The sequence below is a fragment of the Astyanax mexicanus genome, chromosome 21, assembly GCF_023375975.1.
Source record: "Astyanax mexicanus isolate ESR-SI-001 chromosome 21, AstMex3_surface, whole genome shotgun sequence".
NCBI lineage: Eukaryota > Metazoa > Chordata > Actinopteri > Characiformes > Acestrorhamphidae > Astyanax > Astyanax mexicanus.
In genome coordinates this window covers 3382837-3405531 of record NC_064428.1, presented here as the reverse complement: position 1 = coordinate 3405531, position 22695 = coordinate 3382837, and the positions used below count along the sequence as shown (strand labels likewise).

General features: G+C 47.3%; 1 protein-coding gene across 10 annotated transcripts in view; it reads right to left on the bottom strand.

Annotated features, from left to right (window-relative positions):
- The window catches only part of dmd (dystrophin), a 256466-nt gene that overhangs the window by 5934 nt on the left and 227837 nt on the right, over positions 1 to 22695 (bottom strand). For 3 of the 10 annotated variants that reach the window (XR_007428168.1, XM_022674755.2, XM_022674756.2), the window contains one exon: positions 19544 to 19569. The exons of the other annotated variants lie outside the window; for them this stretch is intronic. Coding sequence is in view for 2 of the 3 variants with exons in the window: in XM_022674755.2 (XP_022530476.2) it covers positions 19547 to 19569 (23 nt within the window). In the remaining variant the exon portion in view is untranslated. The remainder of the gene's footprint in view (positions 1 to 19543; positions 19570 to 22695) is intronic. 10 annotated transcript variants of the gene reach the window in all.

Genomic DNA, 22695 nt, shown 5'->3' with positions numbered 1-22695 from the left:
CCTCCTTGAAAGACCAGCATCTGCCACTGGACTGGAGATGCAAGCTTCAGAAAGAAGGGGTCTAGTCTGTCCTCTCCTGTGCCTTTTTTTGTGTTAATAGTGCTGAGGGCTTTAGCTACTATATGATGAGGGAAAGGGTGGATGGTAAAGAGACCATGGCTTACAGCAGGTGGCGCATGTGTTTCATTGTTTGGTATTATTGTATGAATTTTAATCAAATACATGTCCAGCTGCTACAAAATGATTATTAAATGTTTGGCAAAGCTCTCTTTGGTCAGAAATTTGGTGATTATTTACTAAAATCTGGGTGGGAGTAAGCTCTGATTTGTTTTTACGTGAATTAGCAACTTTCCAAAATTTGATAGGGTTTGAAGCAGATTTTGAGAATTAATCTATACAGTATTCTGCTTTAGCCTTTCTAATGTGAGAGGTACATTTATTCCTTAACTGCCTAAAAATAAGCCATAGGTCTCTATCATCACTTTTTCTAGCAGAGGCCCCTGCTTTTTTCTAGCATTTAGCAAGGAAGATATTTCATTAGTCATCCAGGGGTTAGATCTTTCACGTATTCTCATGGTTTTATAGGCGGCATGCTTGTTTACTACTGCTAGAAATGTTTGGGTAAAATGATCTTGTACCAAGTCAACATCCAGGATTTCTGAGGTATAGTGAATATTGGTGAGCGCTAGATCATTTAAAAAAGCTTGATCATTAAAATGTTTAAGATTTGTTCTAACCACCATCCGAGAGCCTGACTTCTTTATGCTGGAGTCCCTAATGCATCCGATGGTATAAGTGGTCACTTATACCAGGGTCAAATACACCTGTAGTAGTAATTTTGTCAGACCTATTTGATAAGATTAAATCTATTAAGGTTGACTTGGTGGGGTCATGCAAGTTTGGTCATGTTGGCTCAGTAATTAATTGCTTAAGCAACAGATTCCCACACACTTCTCGTAGATAATCGGATGCATTAGTTAACCAGTTCAGATTAAAATCACCTAGGACTAAAACATAATTTTGCCAGAAAACATCATGATGATGCCCAAGACTTTAGGCAAATACTCTGTGGACTGACGGGACAAAACTTTTGGAAGGTTTGTGTTCCATTAAATCTGGCAAAAGAGTAAAACACATTTCGGGAAAAGAACATCATACCTACAGAAAAACATGGTGGTGGTAGTGTGGAGGTCTGGCACTGTTGTGCTGCTTCAGGGCCTGGACAACTTGCTGTGATAAATAAATCCATAAATACCACTGGAGAATGTCTGACTTCCTGCTCGTGATCTCATGCTAAAATGAACTTGGGTTCTGCAGCAGGACACACCAGCAAGTCCAGCTCTGAATTGAATGAAGATAAATGAAACATTTGTATTCCTGACCTAAATTCTACTGAGATGCTGTGGTGTGACCTCAAAAAGTCTGCATGCTGCAAAACCCTCCGATGTGGCGGAATTAAAACAATTTTATAAAAATGAATGGTCATAAACAAATATATATATTTTTAATGATGTTGAACATTTAAGAGTGATAACCATTCAAGAAAATAGAAAATCTACTGCAATATAATAAAATTTGAAAATATAGCCGCAAGCGGTGATTTACGGGGTCAGAGCAGCACAGGCAAAGAGGCCCCTTAAAGCCAGTTAGGCTCGAAACGCTTTGCTGGTTGACCAGCATTTTCGTGTTTTTTGTCCTGTAAGTCGCAGTGTTTTTGGACGTCTTTGTTGTGCTTTCACGTCCTGAAACGTGATTTTCTGCTTGAATTCAGCAGAAACTCACTTTTGGAGTTAAACTGCGGACTCCGAGAAGAGCTGCGAGTCTGTGGCGTGCTCTGGACACTGGCACCCCCACCGACCCCCACCGCTGCAGCTCGCCCACAATGGAAGCGCCACAGGCGGCGTGAGAGGAGGCAGAAGCGGGGTAAGGCCGGAGGTATCCGAGCAAGGCTAGCGTCTAGCCCACACAAGCCAGCTATCCCCACCATGATTCTGGCTTCAACTCAGAAGACTGTGAGAGACAGAGCGCTAGCTGAAGGAGGCAGGAGCCGCAGCAACGATGCTGATGCACATGAAGACCCAGAGTGTGTTTTCTGGACTTTTTAAACACATACACTTTCCAACCAGGGGCTCAAACACATTGGACCAGGTCTTTTCTACACACAGAGGAGCATACATAGCCTCCCCCCTCCCCACCTTGGAGCCTCTGATCACCTCACCATTATGCTAATGCCAGCTGACAGACCACTGGTTAAAGTCACCAAACCAGTTCTTAAGCAGGTACGAGTGTGGCCAGTGGGTTCCTCAGAGGCACTTCAGGACTGTTTCAGCACAACAGACTGGAATATGTTCAGAGAGGCTGCCACCCACAACAACTCCACAGACATTCAGGAGTACACAGAAACTGTCTCTGCCTACATCACCAAGTGCACTGATGATGTAACCGACCTCAACCGACCTGTTCGGGCTAATCAGAAACCATGGCTGACAGGAGAGGTCCACAAGCTCCTGAAGGCTAGAAACGCAGCCTTCAGAACAGGTGACCAGGCAGGCCTGAGGACAGAGGCTGTACTCAAAGAAGATTTCCCAACGCTTCAGTGACAGCAGAGACACACGGAACCTGTGGCAGGGAATTCAGTCTATCACAGGCTATAAACCACATCCACAGACCTGCGACAGCAACACATCTCTGCTGAACGACCTGAATGGGTTATTCGCAAGGTTTGAGCCACTCAACAACACACCCCCCCAGAAATCCATCCTTCCTCCTGGTGACCAGGTGCTGACGCTGTCCCCAAACAGTGTGAGGAGAGCATTCAGCAGGATCAATCCTCGGAAAGCTCCTGGGCCTGACAACATTCCTGGTAGTGTGCTGAGAGACTGTGCCTGGGAACTCGCAGAGGTTTATACTGACATCTATAACACCTCTCTGAGTCAGGCGGTTGTTCCCACATGCTTCAAAGCCACCACCATCATCCCTGTCCCAAAGAAGGCATCGCCATGCTGTTTTAACGACTATCGTCCGGTTGCACTCACTCCCATCCTCATGAAGTGCTTCGAACGACTAGTCATGCATCACAACAAGTTTTCGCTCCCCCCCTCCCTGGACCCCTACCAGTTTGCATATCGGTCAAATCGCTCGACCGATGATGCCATCTCCACTGTTCTCCACTCAGCCCTCACACACCTGGACAAGAAGAACACCTACGTCAGAATGTTGTTTGTTGACATCAGCTTAGCATTCAACACAATCGTCCCCCAACAGCTCATACACAAACTGGACAGTCTGGGGCTGAGCACTTCACTGTGCAACTGGCTGTTAGATTTCCTGACTGGAAGACCACAGGCAGTGCGGGTTGGCAGCAGCACATCCAGCATCACCACACTGAACACAGGGGCTCCCCAAGGATGTGTGCTGAGCCCCGATCTGTTCACTCTGCTGACCCATGACTGCACACCAGCACACACCTCCAAACTCTTCGTCAAGTTTGCGGATGACACGACGGTGGTGGGTCTCATCAGCAACAACGATGAGTCACACTACAGGAGCAAGGTGAGACGCCTGGCCTCCTGGTGCAAACACAACAATCTCTCTCTGAACACAGAGAAGACCATAGAGATTGTTGTGGACTTCAGGAGAACTCACAGCACACTCCTCTGTCCATCAACGGAACTGCTGTGGAGAGGGTGAGCAGCACCAAGTTCCTGGGTGTGCACGTCACAGAGGACCTCTCCTGGAGCACCAACTCAGCATCACTGGCCAGGAAGGCAAATCAGCGTCTCTACTTTCTCCGCAAGCTGAGAAGAGCTGGAGCCCCCACCCCCATCATGACCACCTTCTGCAGAGGGGCCATCGAGAGCATCCTGACCAGCTGTTTCACCGTGTGGTTCGGGGCCTGCACACCATCCTGCCGCAGGACCCTCCAGCGCATCGTGAGAGCAGCTGAGAAGATTGTTGGCACCTCTCTCCCCTCCCTTCAGGACTTGTACAGCTCACGCCTCACACGGAAAGCCCTCCGTCTGGCAGGAGATCCCTCCCACCCACTACACAGCTTCTTCAGCCTGCTGCCATCAGGGAGGAGACTGCGGAGTCTCAGGGCAAGGACCAGCAGACTGCGAGACAGCCCCATCCATCAGGCTGTGAGGATGCTGAACTCTCTTCCTGCTCTACCCCCCATCCCAATCCTGCCCCCAGCACACACTCACTCAGCATCCTGACCTCCAACCCCTGTGATCCATGTCTGCATAAACTGACAGGGTATCTGAGAATCATGTTATGATCAAAGGACTGAAGTGGTATTTATTAAGTGTTAGAAGAAATTTGAAATAAGTTCTCAAAAGTAGGTTTTGCATATTATGCATATTATTGCAAAAAAAGTGTGTGGAACATAAACAAGAACGACCAAGGTGGCTGACCATCATGACAAAGAAGGATAAAGATGTTCGTTCATCAAGACCAGCAAGATTAAATGAGCTATACAGTTCAGCAATGCTTTGATTTAAAATTATTAACCTGTAGCTGTTTCACCAAATGACCACCAGAATGCAGCAAGAGACCACATATAACCTGCTGAGAATCAGTGAGGCAGAAATATGTCTATCAGAAGATATTAAATGATTGTAGAAAGAAGAAAAGTCAGATTTGGCTCAAAATTGGTAATCCAGATAATGTGGTCTGTCTATTTGTTTATAAGTTTGTGTGTTGATGGGGTCAAAGATGTCTTCTGTCCATTTAGGTTTGAAAAAAGCGATAATATAGGCTTCGGGCCTGTTAAATCACTGTAGCTTTTTGGCCATATTGAAAATGGGAATCAGGATCATATTATCAGTCTATGTAAATATATATATAAATTGTAAATTTGTATGTTAACAGGTTCAAAAGTCCCTGTCTTCTGTCCATTTAGGTTTAAAATAGTGATAAATTAGTGCTGAGGCTTTTATGATCAAAGTAGATTTTTGGGCGTTGAAGGGGGAAAATATTTCTGATTTGGCCTTAAATTGAGAATCAAGATCACATTAGTGGTATATGTGTGTATGTAAATGTGTGTGTTAATAGGGTGAAAGGTTCTTGACTTTTAGCCATGCAATTCATTAAAACCTACCATTGGCCGATCTGACCAATGTCCTGATGCCACAAATTTTCAAAAAGTCAACTTTTTAAATATAATTATTTACCTACAGGGTCTTCTGATTACAACAAGACAATTTGTAACATGAACGGTGAAAGTTCGTAAATTGTGATTTTTAAACAACAGGCCACTGAAGAAAAAGAAACATTTTTGGTAAAGACATGTAATTGCAAAGTTGTTAAGGCTACAGCAGTGCATAAACAAGAATTAAATGTCCAGGTGACATGTACAGTGAGATATACTTGATTTTCTGTTATAGTACCCGCCTAGAGCACTAATCCTTTCAAAACAGGACAATAAGAGGTCCCTAGATACCTATCATGTATACGTATCATAATGATTGGTGGATGTTTAGCCTGTCAAAATCCAGCTGAAATGTCCCAGGAATTTTGATATATCAAGATGCCCTTGTAGTGTCACTTGTAGATTGTATATTAGACTCTGCGCCAAATTTGAGCTTGATAGCATGTACGGTTGCAGAGAAACCTACAGGAAAGTTTACATCATAATTATACTGCCCCCTATTGACTTACTTGAACGAAACTTTACAGGCAAACTCAGAGTCTAGTTCAGGACACATTGTTTTTTGAGTACATCTTCTTAAGTTATAGATTTTTAAATGAAAATATTTTTTTTGTCGTTCATTTGCATTTTATAGCTAATTGGCATTGCAAATCTCAAAATTTTAAATATAATTATTGACAATGAGCCTCTTCTAAATGTTTTGCATTTTTTTGTTTTTTGTTAGACCTTTACACCTAAAGCTCTGAGACAAGTTCTCAAAAGTAGGTTTTGAACATTATGTTAATTTGTGCAAAATGTTAGTAGGCAGAGCTTAGTGGTTCTAAGCTTTTTGATTTGTTTTCAAGGAACAAGAAAAAAAGGGTTTTAAAAAATGTGAACATTTTTGTTTACAAGATTTTTACAACAACGCGTTTTCATGCGCCTGTGTAGTGGAAGGGAGTACTACCAATATGATTAAGTTTTATGCCTCCATGGCTTATGGTTTAGGCTGTGTGATCAGTTTAATGGCAGGATAATAATAATAATAATAATAATAATCCTAACAAATACAATAGGGTTCCAGCACTTTGTTCTCAGACCCCTAAATATTCACTTGTTTAGCTGTAATTTAAAGCTCCTTTGTTAATCCTCCAAAGTTAATTGCCATGATATTAAAAAAAAAAAAACAGCCACCCTCAAAACAACTGGTTTGGACTGTCAAGATCAACCCAAGAACCACCGAAGCTACCAACAATTAGAAGCTTTGAACACCAGTGTAACTTTCAACAGTAATGTGAGTTTCACTAGCATCCAATTTTCCACAATTTTTAATGCAGTTTCATTGCAGATTTTGTTGCAAATGCTTCTATTGCTGCTGTGTTTTATTAGTATTATCACCCGGATGAACCGTGATATTTCGATGCACGCACTAACAGAGCAAATGAACGCTCTGCTGCTGTAACTTAAGCCTTCTCTCAAACCCGCCCAGATTGATAACTACAGACCTCTTACTACTACTTTTTCTCTCTAAAACATTAGAAAGAGCAGTTTTAAATCAGGTCTCTGGCTTCCTCTCCCAGAATGACCTCCTAACCCAGAACCAATCTGGGTTCAAAAAGGACACTCTACTGAGACGGCTCTGTTCAGTATTGGGACCCCTTCTCTTCTCAATATACACCGCCTCTCTTGGTCAGGTTATCCACTCACGTGGCTTTTCCTACCATTGCTTTGCTGATGACAACCAGCTATACCTGTCATTCTCACCTGAAGATCACTCTGCACGGATATCGCAGTGTCTCTCTGACATATCCTCATGGATGAAGGAGCATCACCTTCAATTAAATCTCTCAAAGACTGAACTTCTGGTTATACCAGCAAAACCCTCTTTTCAACACAACCTCTCTATAAGCATCGACTCTCTCTCTCTCACCGACAAAGATTGCTAGGAACTTGCGTGTTATGGTTGATGACCAGCTCCCCTTCACGCACCATGTGACCACAGCACAGGGCAGAGCGCGAAAGACACTTAGCGCAGAGCACGAGAGACACTCACTCTGCACAGGGCAGAGCGCGAAAGACACTCAGCGCAGAGCACGAGAGACACTCACTCTGCACAGGGCAGAGCGCGAAAGACACTCAGCGCAGAGCACGAGAGACACTCACTCTGCACAGGGCAGAGCGCGAAAGACAATCACTCTTAGCACAGCGCAAGGCAGAGCACGAGACACTCACTCTCAGCGCAGGGCAGATTGCAAGAGACACTCACTTTCAGCACAGGGCAGAGCGCGAGAGAAACTGAGCACCGGGCAGAGTGCAAGAGACACTCACTATCAGCACAGGGCAGAGTGCGATAGACACTCACTCTCAGCACAGGGCAGAGTGCGAGAGACACTCTTGGCACAGCGCAGAGTGCGAGAGACACTCAGTAAAGTGTGAGAGACACTATCAGCACAGGGCACAGTGCGAGAGACACTCTTGGCACAGCGCAGAGTGCGAGAGACACTCAGTAAAGTGTGAGAGACACTCACTCTCAGCACAGGGCAGAGTCCGAGAGACACTCACTCTCAGCACAGGGCAAAGTGCGAGAGACACTGACTCTCAGCACAGGGCAAAGTGCGAGAGACACTGACTCTCAGCACAGGGCAAAGTCTGAGAGAAACTCACTCTCAGCACAGGGCAGAGTGCGAGAGACACTATCAGCACAGGGCAAAGTGCGAGAGACACTCTCAGCAGAGGGCAGAGTGAGAGAGACACTTACTCTTAGCACAGGGCAGAGAGGGAGAGACACTCACTCTCAGCACAGGGCAGAGCGCGAGAGACACTCACTCTCAGCACAGGGCAGAGTGCGAGAGACACTCTTAGCACAGGGCAGCACAGCACAGGGAAGAATGCGAGAGACACTCACTCTCAGCACAGGGCAGAGCATGAGAGACACTCTCAGCACAGGACAGGGCAGAGTGCGAGAGACACTCTTAGCACAGGGCAGAGTGCGAGAGACACTCTTAGCACAGAGCAGAGCGCGAAAGACACTCAGCAACGCGCAGGGCAGAGCGCGAGACACTCACTCTCAGCACAGCGCAAGGCACAAGAGACACTCTCAGCACAGAACACGAGAGACACTCTCAACACAGGTCAGAGTGCGAGAGAGCATAGGGCAGAGTGCAAGAGACACTCACTCTCAGGACAGCAGTGTTAATTTCGTTGACGAATAATTTTATCATAGTTTTCGTCAACAAAGCTTTTTTCAAGACGAAAACGAGAAGATAACTAAATAAAAACAGTATTAAAATAAATTTTAAAAGACGAAATTAACTGACATTTTCGCCAGCGAATAAAAACGAGACGAAAATGTTTGGCAGGGACGAAATCCAATCAGAACTGATTTAGTTCTGTAAAAAGTAGGTACCAGTTAGGAAGAGATCCAATCAGTACTACTTTAGCGAAGGTGAAGCAGCGCAGCGTGCTCAGATACAAACCCGGGAGGAAAGACTTGCCTGTGATCTATCTAAGAGACACTTACTCTTAGCACAGGGCAGAGTGCGAGAGACACTTGTTCTCAGCACAGTGCAGAGTGCGAGACACACGGGACAGAGCGGGAGAAACACTCACTCTCAGCACAGTGCAGTGCGCGAGAGACACTCACTCTCAGCAAAGCGGAGACGTGAGAGACACTCTCTGCAAAGCGCAGAGCACAAGAGACACTCACTCTCAGCACAGGGCAGAGCACAAGAGACATTCACTCTCAGCACAGGGCAGAGCACAAGAGACATTCACTCTCAGCACAGGGCAGAGTGCGAGAGGCACTCTCAGCACAGCGCAGAGTGAAAGAGACACTCTCAAAACAGGGCAGAGCGTGAGAGACACTCTCAGCACAGAGCGTGAGAGACACTCTCAACACAGGTCAGAGTGCGAGAGAGCATAGGGCAGAGTGCGAGAGACACTCACTCTCAGGACAGCAGTGTTAATTGTTTGGCAGGGATGAAATCCAACCAGAACTGATTTAGTTCTGTAAAAAGTAAGTACCAGTTAGGAAGAGATCCAATCAGTACTACTTTAGCAAAGGTGAAGCAGCGCGGCGCGCTCAGATACAAACCCGAGAGGAAAGACTCGCCTGTGATCTATCTAAGAGACATGACATGGGAAATTTCATTATCACCATTATAATCATGTTATTATGATAAATGTAATAATTTATGCATGTTCATTTCACAAGATGTGATCATTTGTATGTGTGGTTATTTTATTAGATGTGCTTAATCACACTTATTATTCACAGTGGTAATTCACTCATTAGTTCGTTTGCAGAGTTACTCTTAGGTTAGTCTGACATGTAGTGTACGTGCTGACTAGCAGAGAAATCTGATAACGATTTTTTGTAAACACCAGGATGTGAACGTGAAGGTTGTGCTGACATTAAGACGAGAAGCAACTCTGTCTTGGGATAGAAGGGAGTTTTGGAGGATGCAGTTGCAGGCGGAAACCCTATGCCCATGCATGGTTCATGTTTTTAGATTAAGCAGGGATAAATAACACCCTCTGAGTAACTGTTGGTCTCAGAGCACCTTCAGAGCATGATGATTTCATGACTGATTGTACTCTCAATGTTTTGCATAAATAAAAACTTGTTACTCATCTGACACGACCCAGAACTTAATATTTGTCTTTATTAATTGTCACAGGTATTTCCACCACAAACGTCACGGAACAGGATCCCAGAGTTGATCGACGGACGGAGAAAGGTCCCTCTCATCGAGGATGCTCTCCGGTGAGACCGGACCCAAAACAAGGAAAGCCCACAGACAAAGGGACAGTACCGTGGGGGTGAAGGGGGGCAGCTCTCCATCCGGCAATCTGACGGGATTTAATAAGAACCTTGGTGGTGACAAAATCAGTTTTTTTGAGAACATTCTTATATTAAATTCCCTCCACCTGTCCTCAAGCAGCTCCTTCTTGAAAATAGAATAATACCTATATGGCAGTTAGCGGCCTTCCCTTTAAGGGGGTGGCAGTTAGCAGTATAGTACATGCGGCAGTCTTTAACGGCATATAACGAGTGACAGCTAGCGGCGTCCAAAGACGCGGCAGTTAGCGGCGTGTGTATAAAACCCACCTGGTTGATAAGGTCTCTATGTACATACGTGTATTAGAGTAAACAGGTCCGGACCGCTAGAAGGGCTGCAGGAGGGTGAGAATAATTTTTGGGAACCAAATTTCTGAGTCAAAGTCAAGTGAGAGAACAACAAAATGGGATCCCAATTAGCTAAAACTAATAATTGGAAAAAACATAAAGACAATATGTTGAGGGCAGCAGGATTTTGGATAGAGGAGGCAGAAAAACGGGAGAAAGAAAAGGAGGGGGGTGCAACTACACCCATGTCTCAGTGTCTCGCAGTGCCCGACCTTGACCTTGATGCCGCGTGTCCCCGACGAGCACCACTTAACGACAATCAAGTGGGCGCTCCAGCAGCTGAGGCACCACCACCACCACCAGCGTATGCGGCCCCAATACCGCCTGGATCGCATGCAGCACTGAGGGAGCAGCTAACCCAGCTTATTGCCAACACGGATTTAGTGGCCAACGCCCCAGCAAGTTCCCCGGTGTCAAGCCACACAAGGCAAAGGAGGCCGGGGGGGGGGGGGCAATACAATCCCCCTCCTGTGAAGCCCCAATGCCCGGAGTGCTTGGACCAGTCAGATGATTTGATTATCGACCGATGGTTGAAGTAGCAGGACCAGAAGGGCCAATTTTAGTTCACAGATACTGGACTGACAAGGACAGCTGCAGCTGGATTACCAGATCCACACCAAGTTGGATGAAAGAAATTCGGAGATGAATTTGAGAACTTTTGTATTTCATGCCGACCCACAGCAAATGAGATAAAACGCATCTTGCTTTGAAAACTCGGATCAAGTTACTGCAAGATTGACAGAGGCTGGCCGCAGCAGGACATCAGACTGAGTAATGTTCAGTGGAATCAAGATCCTGCACCAAACCCAGATCTGAATTTAGAATACAGAAATATTATAAGAGACTTAAAACAGTGCCTTGTTGTTGCTTTTCCTCTCCACATCAACACGGGAAAAATTGCAGCATGCAAGCAGGAAGATGGAGAGACAGTGCAGGATTATCTGGTTCGTTTAACCAGAGTTCACACGGATCACAGTGGACTCGAAGCTCCTGCAGCCAGAGCGAACAATCCCGATGTGGTCTCTCCATGGGAAGCACACTTGCGCAACAGCTTCCTATTGGGACTGAGGCCAGAACTGGCCAACCCAATCAAGAAAATATTATCAACAACCTCTCAACACTTTTGAAGATCATGCCAGACACCACGAGAGTCTCTTGAACAATCAAGCAAAGAAAAAGGAGAAGAAGAAGCCTGAAACAATGGATCAAGCTATGTTAATGATGGTATGCAGGTAATGATGGACAGCAGGTAACGGAGCTAACTGCAAGCTCCCAGAGAGGAAGAGGAAGAGCAAGAGGAAGAGGCAGATGAGGTGGACAGGGTGGACGAGGTGGATTTGCTGGCAACTGACCTGTATTCCGACCACCAGCGCCTCAACAACAGCAACAAAACAGCCAGGAGGACAAAACTGAAGAAGATTGGACAAACAGTTGTTAAGCCTGTGGAAAGGCTGGACAATTTGCTAGAGACTGCCCTGGAGAAGGTGGCAGCAGTGCTTCAAACAAGTGACGGGCGGCAGAGAGGCAGGACGGCACAGACGAGTCCACTGAGTCATCGGACAGGGAAGTAGATCTTTCTTTTTCTTACCTCAGTTTAGTGCAGCAATTAACCCATAATCCAACAGCAATGCCAATGTTAAATGTTGAAGTATGTGGAAAGACATTGAAATGTATGGTTGACAGTGGTGCTGGTTATTCTGTAATTAGGGCTGAGGATTTGAAATGTGAAACACAGCCAGGAAAGCATAAAGCATTAATTGGGGTAGGAGGGCAAACGGTTAAAGAAAATGTGTCTGTGCCTCTCCAATGTTCTTTAAACAACCTATCTTTTTCTCATTGCTTTTTGGTTTCCTCAACCTGCCCAGTAAACTTGTTGGCTAGAGATTTGATGTGTAAATTAGGCTGCAATCTGATTAGCTCACCAACAGGCTTATCTATAGAATTTGAACAACCATGCATGGTCCAATTAGCACCTGGGGCTCAAGGGTATGCATACATTGTGGAGAAGAACAGAGTGAAACAATGAAACATTTTCTGTCAGAAACAAAGAAACTGGTGACCGAGCCTTTAGAGTGGAAAAAAACTGATTTGCATTGTACGTCCCACATTAGCAGTGGGCCAGACCATGAATACGAACAGTTGTTTTACCACCAGACTTCTGAACCACTGTCTACAACCTTTTTATTATGGGACAGTGAAAAAGCAGCCGCTATGGTCTCTTTAACTAAACAGCAGGACACTTTGTTCGCAGTAGAAAATACCTCTCCTCACATCGCCCGTTTAATCAAAGGCTGTGAACCTGTGTCCATTACACCTAAGTCTTCCTATAGGCCTAGACAAGCTCAATATCCTTTGAAACCTGAAGCAGTTGAAGGCATTAGGCCCGTGTTTGAAGCTCTTCTTGAAAAAGGGGTCATAGTGCCATGTGCAGACTCACCAGTTAGAACACCAATCTTTCCAGTTAAGAAGCCCGGCCGGGCTTGGCTGAGCAGGGCCACAAGGCCAGCAAAGCAAAATGACAATACTGTAAGACTGAGGTTACTTTTGTGGGCCCTGTCATAAGGGCAGGAGAGAGACGCATGGCAACTGATAGAATTGAAGCTATTTGCTAGATTCCACAAGACCACAACTAAGAAACAGCTGCTTTTTTTTTTTTAGGAATGTGTTCATACTGCCGTACTTAAATTTTCTCCTATGCAGAGAAGGAGGGCCCTCTTAAGGGTGTTATTCCTACTAAAGGGGTTAACACTGCAAAACTGCAGTGGACAAAGGAGGAGGAGGAAGCATTTATACAGCTTAAGGTGGCTTTGGGCATACCTGACCCCACTAAACCTTTTGTTCAGATAGTAGATGCAAAAGGCATTTATATGACTTCAGTGCTTACTCAAAAACATGGAGATAAGCTACGCCCTGTTGCTTACTTCTCTAGTAAGCTGGACTCAGTGGCTCAGGGCCTGCCCACCTGCCTCAGAGCAGTGGCAGCAGCAGAAAAGGCACTAATAGCTTCAAGAGACATAGTAGCTTATGCTCCACTTACACTAAAGGTACCACATGCAATGCACAACATTCTTCAAGATCAGAGGGTTGCACATTTATCAGCCCAGAGATGGCTGAGATATCACACTGCTTTACCTGACATGCCTAATGTTACAGTACAATGTTGTAGCACGCTCAATCCTGCTTCCCTCCTCCCAACTCCAGAGGATGGGGAGCCACACGACTGTCAGCTGTTGCTGCAGCATGCGTGCACACCACGAATAGATTAACAAGAAGAGCCATTGCACAATGCGCAAATGGAGCTTTTTGTTGACGGCTCAGCCAGCAGAGATAAGACAGGAATGAACAGGGTAGCATACACTGTAGTGTCAGCCACAGAGGTCTTAGACACTGGCGTTTTGCCCAGCTCTTACTCAGCACAAGCAGCTGAGCTAGTAGCCCTTACAAAAGCATGCAAATTGGCAAAAGGTCAATCATTAAATGTGTACACTGATAGCCGGTACGCATGGGGTGTGGCAAATGATTTTGGTTTCATGTGGAAGCAGCGTAATTTCCTGACAAGTTCAGGAACAAAGATCAAACACCATGAGCTGATTAACAACTTGCTTTCTGCTCTTTTGGTTCCCTCACAGATCGCAGTAATAAAGTGTGCTGCACACACATCCACAGGAGATCCAGTGAGCAAGGGAAATGCCTTTGCAGACAGCGTCGCTAAGCACACAGCTCACAGCGCAAACATCACAGCTGCACAAGTTTCTACACCAGAGCAGGAGAAACCTTCCCTAATTGACATTCAGTCTATGGCAACACCATCAGAGAAAAATTTGTGGGCTTAAACTGATTGTTACAAAGACAATAGCATTTGGAGACAGAAATCCACCAATAGGCCACTCCTACCCAAGCAATATGCTAAGGGTTTGATTAAAATTGTCACATGGCCAAGGGAGGGATAGTAGAATAGATTTCCAGGTATTGGTATGCACCTGGACTCTATACACTTGCCCAAAATTTTTGTTCTTCATGTTCAGCCCACACACAGACATGCTGCACCACTCACACAGCAGCCAGCAGGTCACCCACCTGCCACATAACCATTTCAACACTGGCAGATAGACTTTGTAGAACTAACCCCAGCAGAAGGAAAAAAATGTTTCTCCTGGTCTGTGTTTGCATGTTCAGTAAATGGATTGAAGCTTTCCCAACAGGTAAACAGGATGAAGAAGCAGTGGCTAAAGCATTTCTCAGAGAAATAATTCCAAGATTTGGTCTGCCACAAAGGATCTCAAGTGACAATGGCACACCATTTGTACACACAGGGCTTAAAAGTTTGACCAAATATTTGGGTATTGACATGCACAAGCATTGTAGTTACCACCCTGCCTCAGCAGGGGCAGTAGAGAGAGCAAATGGCACCATCAAAAACGGATTGGCAAAAATTACACAGCAAACAGGTCTAAATTGGGTCAAATGTCTCCCTGTGGCCTAAGTGCAGTTTTTGGCAGACCTCCCAATGTCGGAGTGGGACCCCCCCCCCCACTTGAGGACGTGTTAGACCACACTCTTGTTGAATACTGTATCTCATTGCATGATTCTCTTTTGTCTGCATCTCGACAGGTAAAATCGGTGCTACCTCAACCAGCTGACCAACCCTTCCATAACCACAAGCCAGGAGACTGGGTGCTGATCAAGGACATGCGGAGACGAAGGTGGAACCAGCAAAGGTGAACTAGATTTCATCTTGTGCTCCTGACGACCCACACGGCACTGAAGGTTAAAGGACGCGGAACCTGGGTTCATCACACACACTGCAAGAAGGCCCCCACCAAACCTGAAGAAGAAGAAGCTCTGGTTGGTCAGTGAGTGGGTGTCTTTAAGTCTCGTGGCTGGTGGGACGAATGCGATTGGGCGTGCCCGCACTCCGAGCACTAAGGTGTCTACATAGGCTAGGGGCACCCACCCCGACAAACCAGTATCACCATGCTGTGGCTGATAATGGTGTTGACCCTCTTACCTGGGCCCCATCAGGACCGAGTGGAACAACAGTATTATGGAAACAAAGCATGCATGGCCGCGGTAGCAGCGGCTGACGAGGTGTCTCCCAACAAAGATTGTGTGGTCTGCCATAAGTTTGCTGTCCCCTGGATACCAACTCCTTTACACAATGTGACTGCTGCTACATTTGTGAAGGATCCGGCAGTCTGCGCTCTGGACAGGCAGATGGCATTCATGCTAAATGTATCAGCCCATTTTGAAGCCACGAAACAGAGCCCCCCATTTGATGAAAATGTGACTGCTATGTTTGAGATGATAACATGACCCACCCCAGACCAAGATATAAGCCAAAATTTGTAAACATGTCTTTCACCACGGTGCCCTCTCTCAAGGCATCCACCTGCATGTGTTCAGCGGGAATAAGAGGAGGGCCTCGTTTAGGGTACACTGACTGTAAAATTAACATCAACTTCTATGATAGGTCAGGCCTGAACTGTTCACACACAGTGAGACCCAACTACACTGAATGTAACATCATGGCAGGGACCCGAACTTCGGGACCTGTGAGCTGGGTGTGTGGCCAGACTGCCTACACCAACCTACCACAAAAGAAGAGCCGGAATGGGACTTGGGTCCACTCATTCCCTTGGATTGGGTGTTGCACTCCAGCTATGGTAGTCCCACACATGGCAGTTCTCCCCAAGAACTCTCTGACCTGGAAACGACGTGACATGGTTTCGACAAACAGCGCGTATGTCCTGGCTGACCCTTGGACAACACCGGGAGCGTCAGTCGGATGGTCGCTCTTCCTAGGAGGGGGAACAACTGCTGCTCTGAATAAGATCAATGGACTTGCATGGCAAATGTTGGTTATGGCTAATAGCACCACCGAAGCCTTTTTCCTAATTAATGCAGAGATGAGGGCCATATGCCAGGCTGTACTTCAGAACAGAATGGCTCTTGATCTTTTGCTGTCCCATGAAGGGGGTGTGTGTAAGGTTTGAAAACACCACGTTGTTTTTCTATTCCAGACTATTATGAAAACATCACTGACCTTGTAAGTCACATGAAACAAACAATCCATGAACCTCCACCTGTGAATGAGCCATGGCTAGCATGGCTGGAATCTTTCTTTGGGCCATGGGGACGTTGGTTACTACCTATGGTCTTCCCTATTATTTGTTTGGGACTCCTTATCCTATGTATCGTACCATGTGTTATGAATTGTATCTCTAATATGATTACCCGTGCATTCAGTCACTACCAGATGTTTCAGATAATTCCAGGTGACGAGGACCCTGTTACAGGGCTATCCCTACTGCTTGCTGAGGGACCTAAGAGAATCCGAGTAATATGTATGAAATTGTGTGAGTTGATTTTTTAGAATCAAAAGGGAGGAGTGACATGGGAAATTTGACTATCACCATTATAATCATGTTATTATGATAAATGTAATAATTTATGCATGTTCATTACATTAGATGTGATCATTTGTATGTGTGGTTATTTTATTAGATGTGCTTAATCACACTTATTATTCACAGTGGTAATTCACTCATATTAGTTCGTTTGCAGAGTTACTCTTAGGTTAGTCTGACATTTAGTGTACGTGCTGACTAGCAGAGAAATCTTGTCTGACAACGATTTTTTGTAAACACCAGGATGTGAACGTGAAGGTTGTGCTGACATTTAGACGAGAAGCAACTCTGTCTTGGGATAGAAGGGAGTTTTGAAGGATGCAGTTGCATGCGGAAACCCTATGCCCATGTATGGTTCATGTTTTTAGATTAAGACCGAGCAGGGATAAATAACACCCTCTGAGAAACTGTTGGTCTCAGAGCACCTTCAGAGCATGATGATTTCATGACTGATTGTACTCTCAATATTTTGCATAAATAAAAACTTGTTACTCATCTGACACTTAATATTTTTCTTTATTAATTGTCACAGGTATTTCCACCACAGACACTTACTCTTAGCACAGGGCAGAGTGCGAGAGACACTCACTCTCAGCACAGGGCAGAGTGCGAGAGACACTCACTCTCAGCACAGGGCAGAGTGCAAGAGATACTCACTCTCAGCACAGGGCAGAGTGCGAGAGACACTCTTAGCACAAGCCAGAGCGCGAGAGACACTCACTCTCAGCACAGGGCAGAGTGCGAGAGACACTCACTCTCAGCACAGGGTAGAGAGAGCGAAAGACACTCTCAGCACAGCTCAGGGCAGAGCACGAGACATTCACTCTCAGCACAGTGCAGAGTGCGAGAGACACTCACTCTCAGCACAGCGCATGGCAGATTGCGAAAGACACTCACTCTCAGCACAAGGCAGAGTGCAAGAGACACTCTCAGCACAGGGCAGAGTGCGAGAGACACTCTCTCTCAGCCCAGGGCAGAGTGCGAGAGACACTTTTAGCACAGGGCAGAGTGCGAGAGACACTCACTCTCAGCACAGCACATGGCAGATTGCGAAAGACACTCACTCTCAGCACAAGGCAGAGTGCGAGAGACACTCTCAGCACAGGGCAGAGTGCGAGAGACACACTCAGCACAGGGCAGAGCGCGAGAGACACACTCAGCACAGGGCAGAGCGCGAGAGACACACACTCTCAGCACAGCGCATGGCAGATTGCGAAAGACACTCACTCTCAGCACAAGGCAGAGTGCGAGAGACACTCTCAGCACAGGGCAGAGCGCGAGAGACACTCACTCTCAGCCCAGGGCAAAGTGCGAGAGACACACTCAGCACAGGGCAGAGCGCGAGAGACACACTCAGCACAGGGCAGAGCGCGAGAGACACACTCAGCACAGGGCAGAGCGCGAGAGACACACTCAGCACAGGGCAGAGCGCGAGAGACACACACTCTCAGCACAGCGCATGGCAGATTGCGAAAGACACTCACTCTCAGCACAAGGCAGAGTGCGAGAGACACTCTCAGCACAGGGCAGAGCGCGAGAGACACTCACTCTCAGCACAGGGCAGAGCGCGAGAGACACACACTCTCAGCACAGGGCAGAGCACGAGAGACTCACTCTCAGCACAGGGCAGAGCACGAGAGACACTCACTCTCAGCCCTGCTCCTTTGTCTCCATCCCACAAACCCACCCCCGCCCTGCTCCTCCGTCTCCACCCCACCCTGCTCCTTCGTCTCCACCCCACAACCCCACCCCTGCCCTGCTCCTTCGTCTCCACCCCACCCCCGCCCTGCTACTTCGTCTCCACCCCACAACCCCACCCCCGCCCTGCTCCTTCGTCTCCACCCCACCCCTGCTCTGCTCCTAGTCTCATTCCACAACCCCACCCTCACCCTGCTCCTTAGTCTCCATCCCACAATCCCACCCCTGCCCTGCTCCTTCGTCTCCACCCCACAACCCCACCCCTGCTCCTTCGTCTCCACCCCACAACCCCACCCCCACCCTGCTCCTCCGTCTCCACCCCACCCCCGCCCTGCTACTTCGTCTCCACCCACAACCCCACCCCTGCTCTGCTCCTTAGTCTCCATCCCACAATCCCACCCCTGCCCTGCTCCTTAGTCTTCATCCCACAAACCCACCCCCGCCCCGCTCCTTCGTCTCCACCCCACAACCCCACCCCGCTCCTTAGTCTTTATCCCACAACTCCACCCCATCCTGCTCCTTCGTCTGCACCCCACAACCCCACCCCTGCCCTGCTCCTTCGTCTCCATCCCACAAACCCACCCCCGCCCTGCTCCCCTGTCTCCACCCCACCCCCGCCCTGCTCCTTTGTCTCCACCCCACAACCCCACCCCTGCCCTGCTCCTTAGTCTCCATCCCACAACTCCACCCCCACCCTGCTCCTTCGTCTGCACCCCACAATCCCACCCCCTGCCCTGCTCCTTTGTCTCCACCCCACAACTCCACCCCCACCCTGCTCCTTCGTCTTTTTCTATTTAATTTTGGCTTTGCACGTATGAGTAGGAGCATTGTGTTGATTTGAAATAGAAAGGGCTAAAAACCTGCTGCATGTTGGAGCTAGATAATATTGATATATCGAAACCGAACCGAAACCGTGACCCAAGAACCGTGACACGAACTGAACCGTGGCCACACTGTACCGTACAGCAAAAAGCAAGCAAACATGCTATAGTAATACAAACATATATAAATGCAACCTTTAATAAATGTGTGTCTTAATAGGCAGTACAACAGAGCAAGAAGAAAACAACAATAGTGAGCAGAAGATTAGTTTCTGTAGAGCAGCATGAGCATACTGACCTCTTATTGATTTTGCCGTCCACTTCCTTTAATAAAGAGAAAGAAAAAAGAGGAAAAGCAAAACTTAGTCCCATCCTTGTTTTAATGATAATTATTTTTTATGTTTAAAAAGAATGATTAACTTGAAATTAAAAGTCTTTTATAAATGTATAAATTAGCTAAACAATAAACACTGCAAAGGTAAGGTAAAAGCGTGAGACAACACAAAATACATTTTTGTGAGATTTTGTTGCAAGCAGTAATTCATTAACACTTTTCATAAAATCTGATGAGAACATGCTCTAATTTTAGATATCCTGTTCATGGCTATGTTTATGAGCAAAGACATTCTCTATTCTGTGGTGTTTATATAAACACTATACTCAACAATCTGAGGAAAATCACAGTTTACATGCTCACTACTAGTAATCTGTTGAATGTAATACATGTTAGTGTAGACGTTATGACCACACATTACATGAATCCAGTCAGAGTAAGATGACTGGATTTTCACTCCCAGCTCTCACACACACACACTCTGAGACCCACGCTTTCCTGCTCTGCCCCTCCTCCTGCTCCCCCCAATCACAAGCCCAGCACAGAACAGAACAGTTTAACAGAACATAAACGCAGATTTGATACATTGCTCCCCCCTTAATAAGTCCCTCGCCCCGAGGGATCAGTAAACAAAGTCCCTGAGATGACCTGGGGCCCTCCTCTGTCTCTGGGGCCTACTGGGGCTGCCCCTAAGAGGCTGTACTTGCTGCTGAACAGGGGGTGAGTTTGGAGGTGAGTCTGGGGGTGTGACAGACTGTGGGGAGTTGGAAAGGGGAACGGTGGGTGAGTCTGAGGGTGTAGCCCTGCGGCTTCTTTGGAAAGGGGATGAGGGTGCAGGCCGAGGATGGGGGTGTACATGCCCCCTGTATGGGGCCAACCTGTCCCGGTGGAGAGCTACCTGTCTACCCCTAGGTGGCAGCTGAACCCTATACACTACCTCCCCTAGTTTCTCTAGCACTTGACACAGCCCCACCCAATGACAGTCCAGTTTTGGGCACCGGCCGTCTTTCTTTTTGGGCTGTACACCCACACCAGGTCCCCGGCCCTAAAGTCTCTTTCTCTGGCCCTGAGATCATAGTTCCTTTTCTGTCTTATGCCCACTTTCTGCAGCTGGTCACAAGCAAATGCATGGGCTGACTCCATCCGATCCTGAAGCCTCCGTGCATACGCCGGCCCCGGAGGTACTGCTGGTGTGTCTGGGGGTTTACCAAAGACAATTTCTGCTGGTGTCCGGAGCTCTCGCCCCAGCATGAGGAGAGCAGGTGTGCATGAGGTGGAATCCTGCACAGCCGATGTGTAGGCCAAAAGAACAAGGGGAAGGTGCATGTCCCAGTCACGCTGGTGTTCTGCTGTGAGTATAGCGAGCTGTTTTGCAAATTTCCTGTTAAAGCGTTCAACTAGGCCGTCACTCTGCCCAGGCATTCACACATAGCAGAGAAAACACTGGATTCAAAGTTTCGTCCCTGGTCGCTGTGGAGCACCTCAGCTGCGCCAAACCTGGAAAACATGCCTTCTACCAGGGCATCTGCAACAGTCCCTGCCTCCTGGTCTGGTATAGCATAGGCCTCTGGCCATTTTGTGAAATAGTCCATAGCAACAAGGACATAAAGGTTCCCTTTGTCTGAACGTAGAAACGGGCCCATTATGTGTACTGCAACTTTTTCCATCGGGGCCCCAACTGCCAGCTGTTGGAGCTGGGCACGGGACTGGTCTGGGGGGCCTTTGTGAGCAGTACACAAGTCACATCAGCGGCAAAAGTCTTTCACATCCTTCCTGAGCTGGCCCCAGTAGAAGCTTTGGCAGAGCCGATGCAGCATTTTTGAAACTCCAAAGTGTCCAGTTCCAGCAGACCCATGACAGACCTTCAGGACCGACTCTCTAAGCGCCCTGGGCAACACTACCTGCCACCTCTCCTGCTGCTAAAGGGCTGTTTGAGAAGTTCCAGCGATCTCATTTCACTCAGGTTTTTGGCCTGACTCCACCCTCTGCAGCACTGGTTCTAAGTCTGGGTCCTGCTCTTGTTGCGTTCTCCAATCTGGGGCGTCGACCACCTGTGTAACTCTGCAGAGCAGCGCGTCTCTATCTGGCGTTCGGTCCTGCTCCTCCTCACAGCGGAGCTCATTCTCCCGGGCCTCTCTCTTTTCGCAGTAGCGGCAAAAGTCATGGGTACAGGGATGCCTGGACATGGCGTCTGCATTAGCGTGATGTACTCCACCTGGAAGACATAAGGTGCCAGCTCCTCCAGCCAGCGCGCGATCTGCCCTTCTGGCTCTTTGAATGACATTAACCACTGGAGGGCACCGTGCACCGTGCAGAGATAGTCCTTGAAGTGGCTTTTTGCTCTCACACTAGCAAGGAGCTCTCTGCGTGTCACACAATAGTGCTGTTCAGCTTTATTGAAAGTCTTACTGAAATAAGCCACCACTTTCTCCCCTTCTTGGTCCACTTGGCTCAGCACTGCTCCCATCCCCATGTCACTGGCATCCGTGTCCAGCACAAATGGCAAATTGGGGTCTGGGGGGGTGAGGATGGGAAACCCGGTCAGTGCCCCCTTCAAGCAGATGAAGGCCTGCTCGAACTACAGTGTCCAGACAAAATCACTGCCCTTAAGCTGCAGCTGGAACAGGGGCGCAGCTATACAAGAGAAGCCATGTACAAAACGCCTGTAGTAGGATGGCAGCCCAATGAAGCTCTTTAGCTCCCTCAGATTGGAAGTAGTTGGCCAGTCCTTCAACTTGCACCTTTTCGTCCAAAGTGCTGATGCCCTGCCCTCCAATCCTGTGGCCCAGAAACTCCAGTTCTCTCTGCATAAAACAGCACTTGTCTGGGTGGAGCTTCAGACCTGCTGCTGTTATTTTTTGTAGGGCTCACAGGGATTCCAAGGCCACCTTAAAAGAGCTCCCGTGCACCAGAATGTCATCCAGGTATACTAGGCACTCCTGCCAGGGTATTCTAGCCAGGACCTTTTCCATCAGACATTCAAAAGTGGCTGAGGCATTGCACAGGCCGAAACAGAGAACACGGAAATGCTACAGCCCTCTCCCAGTGCATAAAGCAGTCATTGGTTTAGCGTCAGGGCTTAGGGGAACCTGCCAGTATCCGCTGCGTAGATCCAA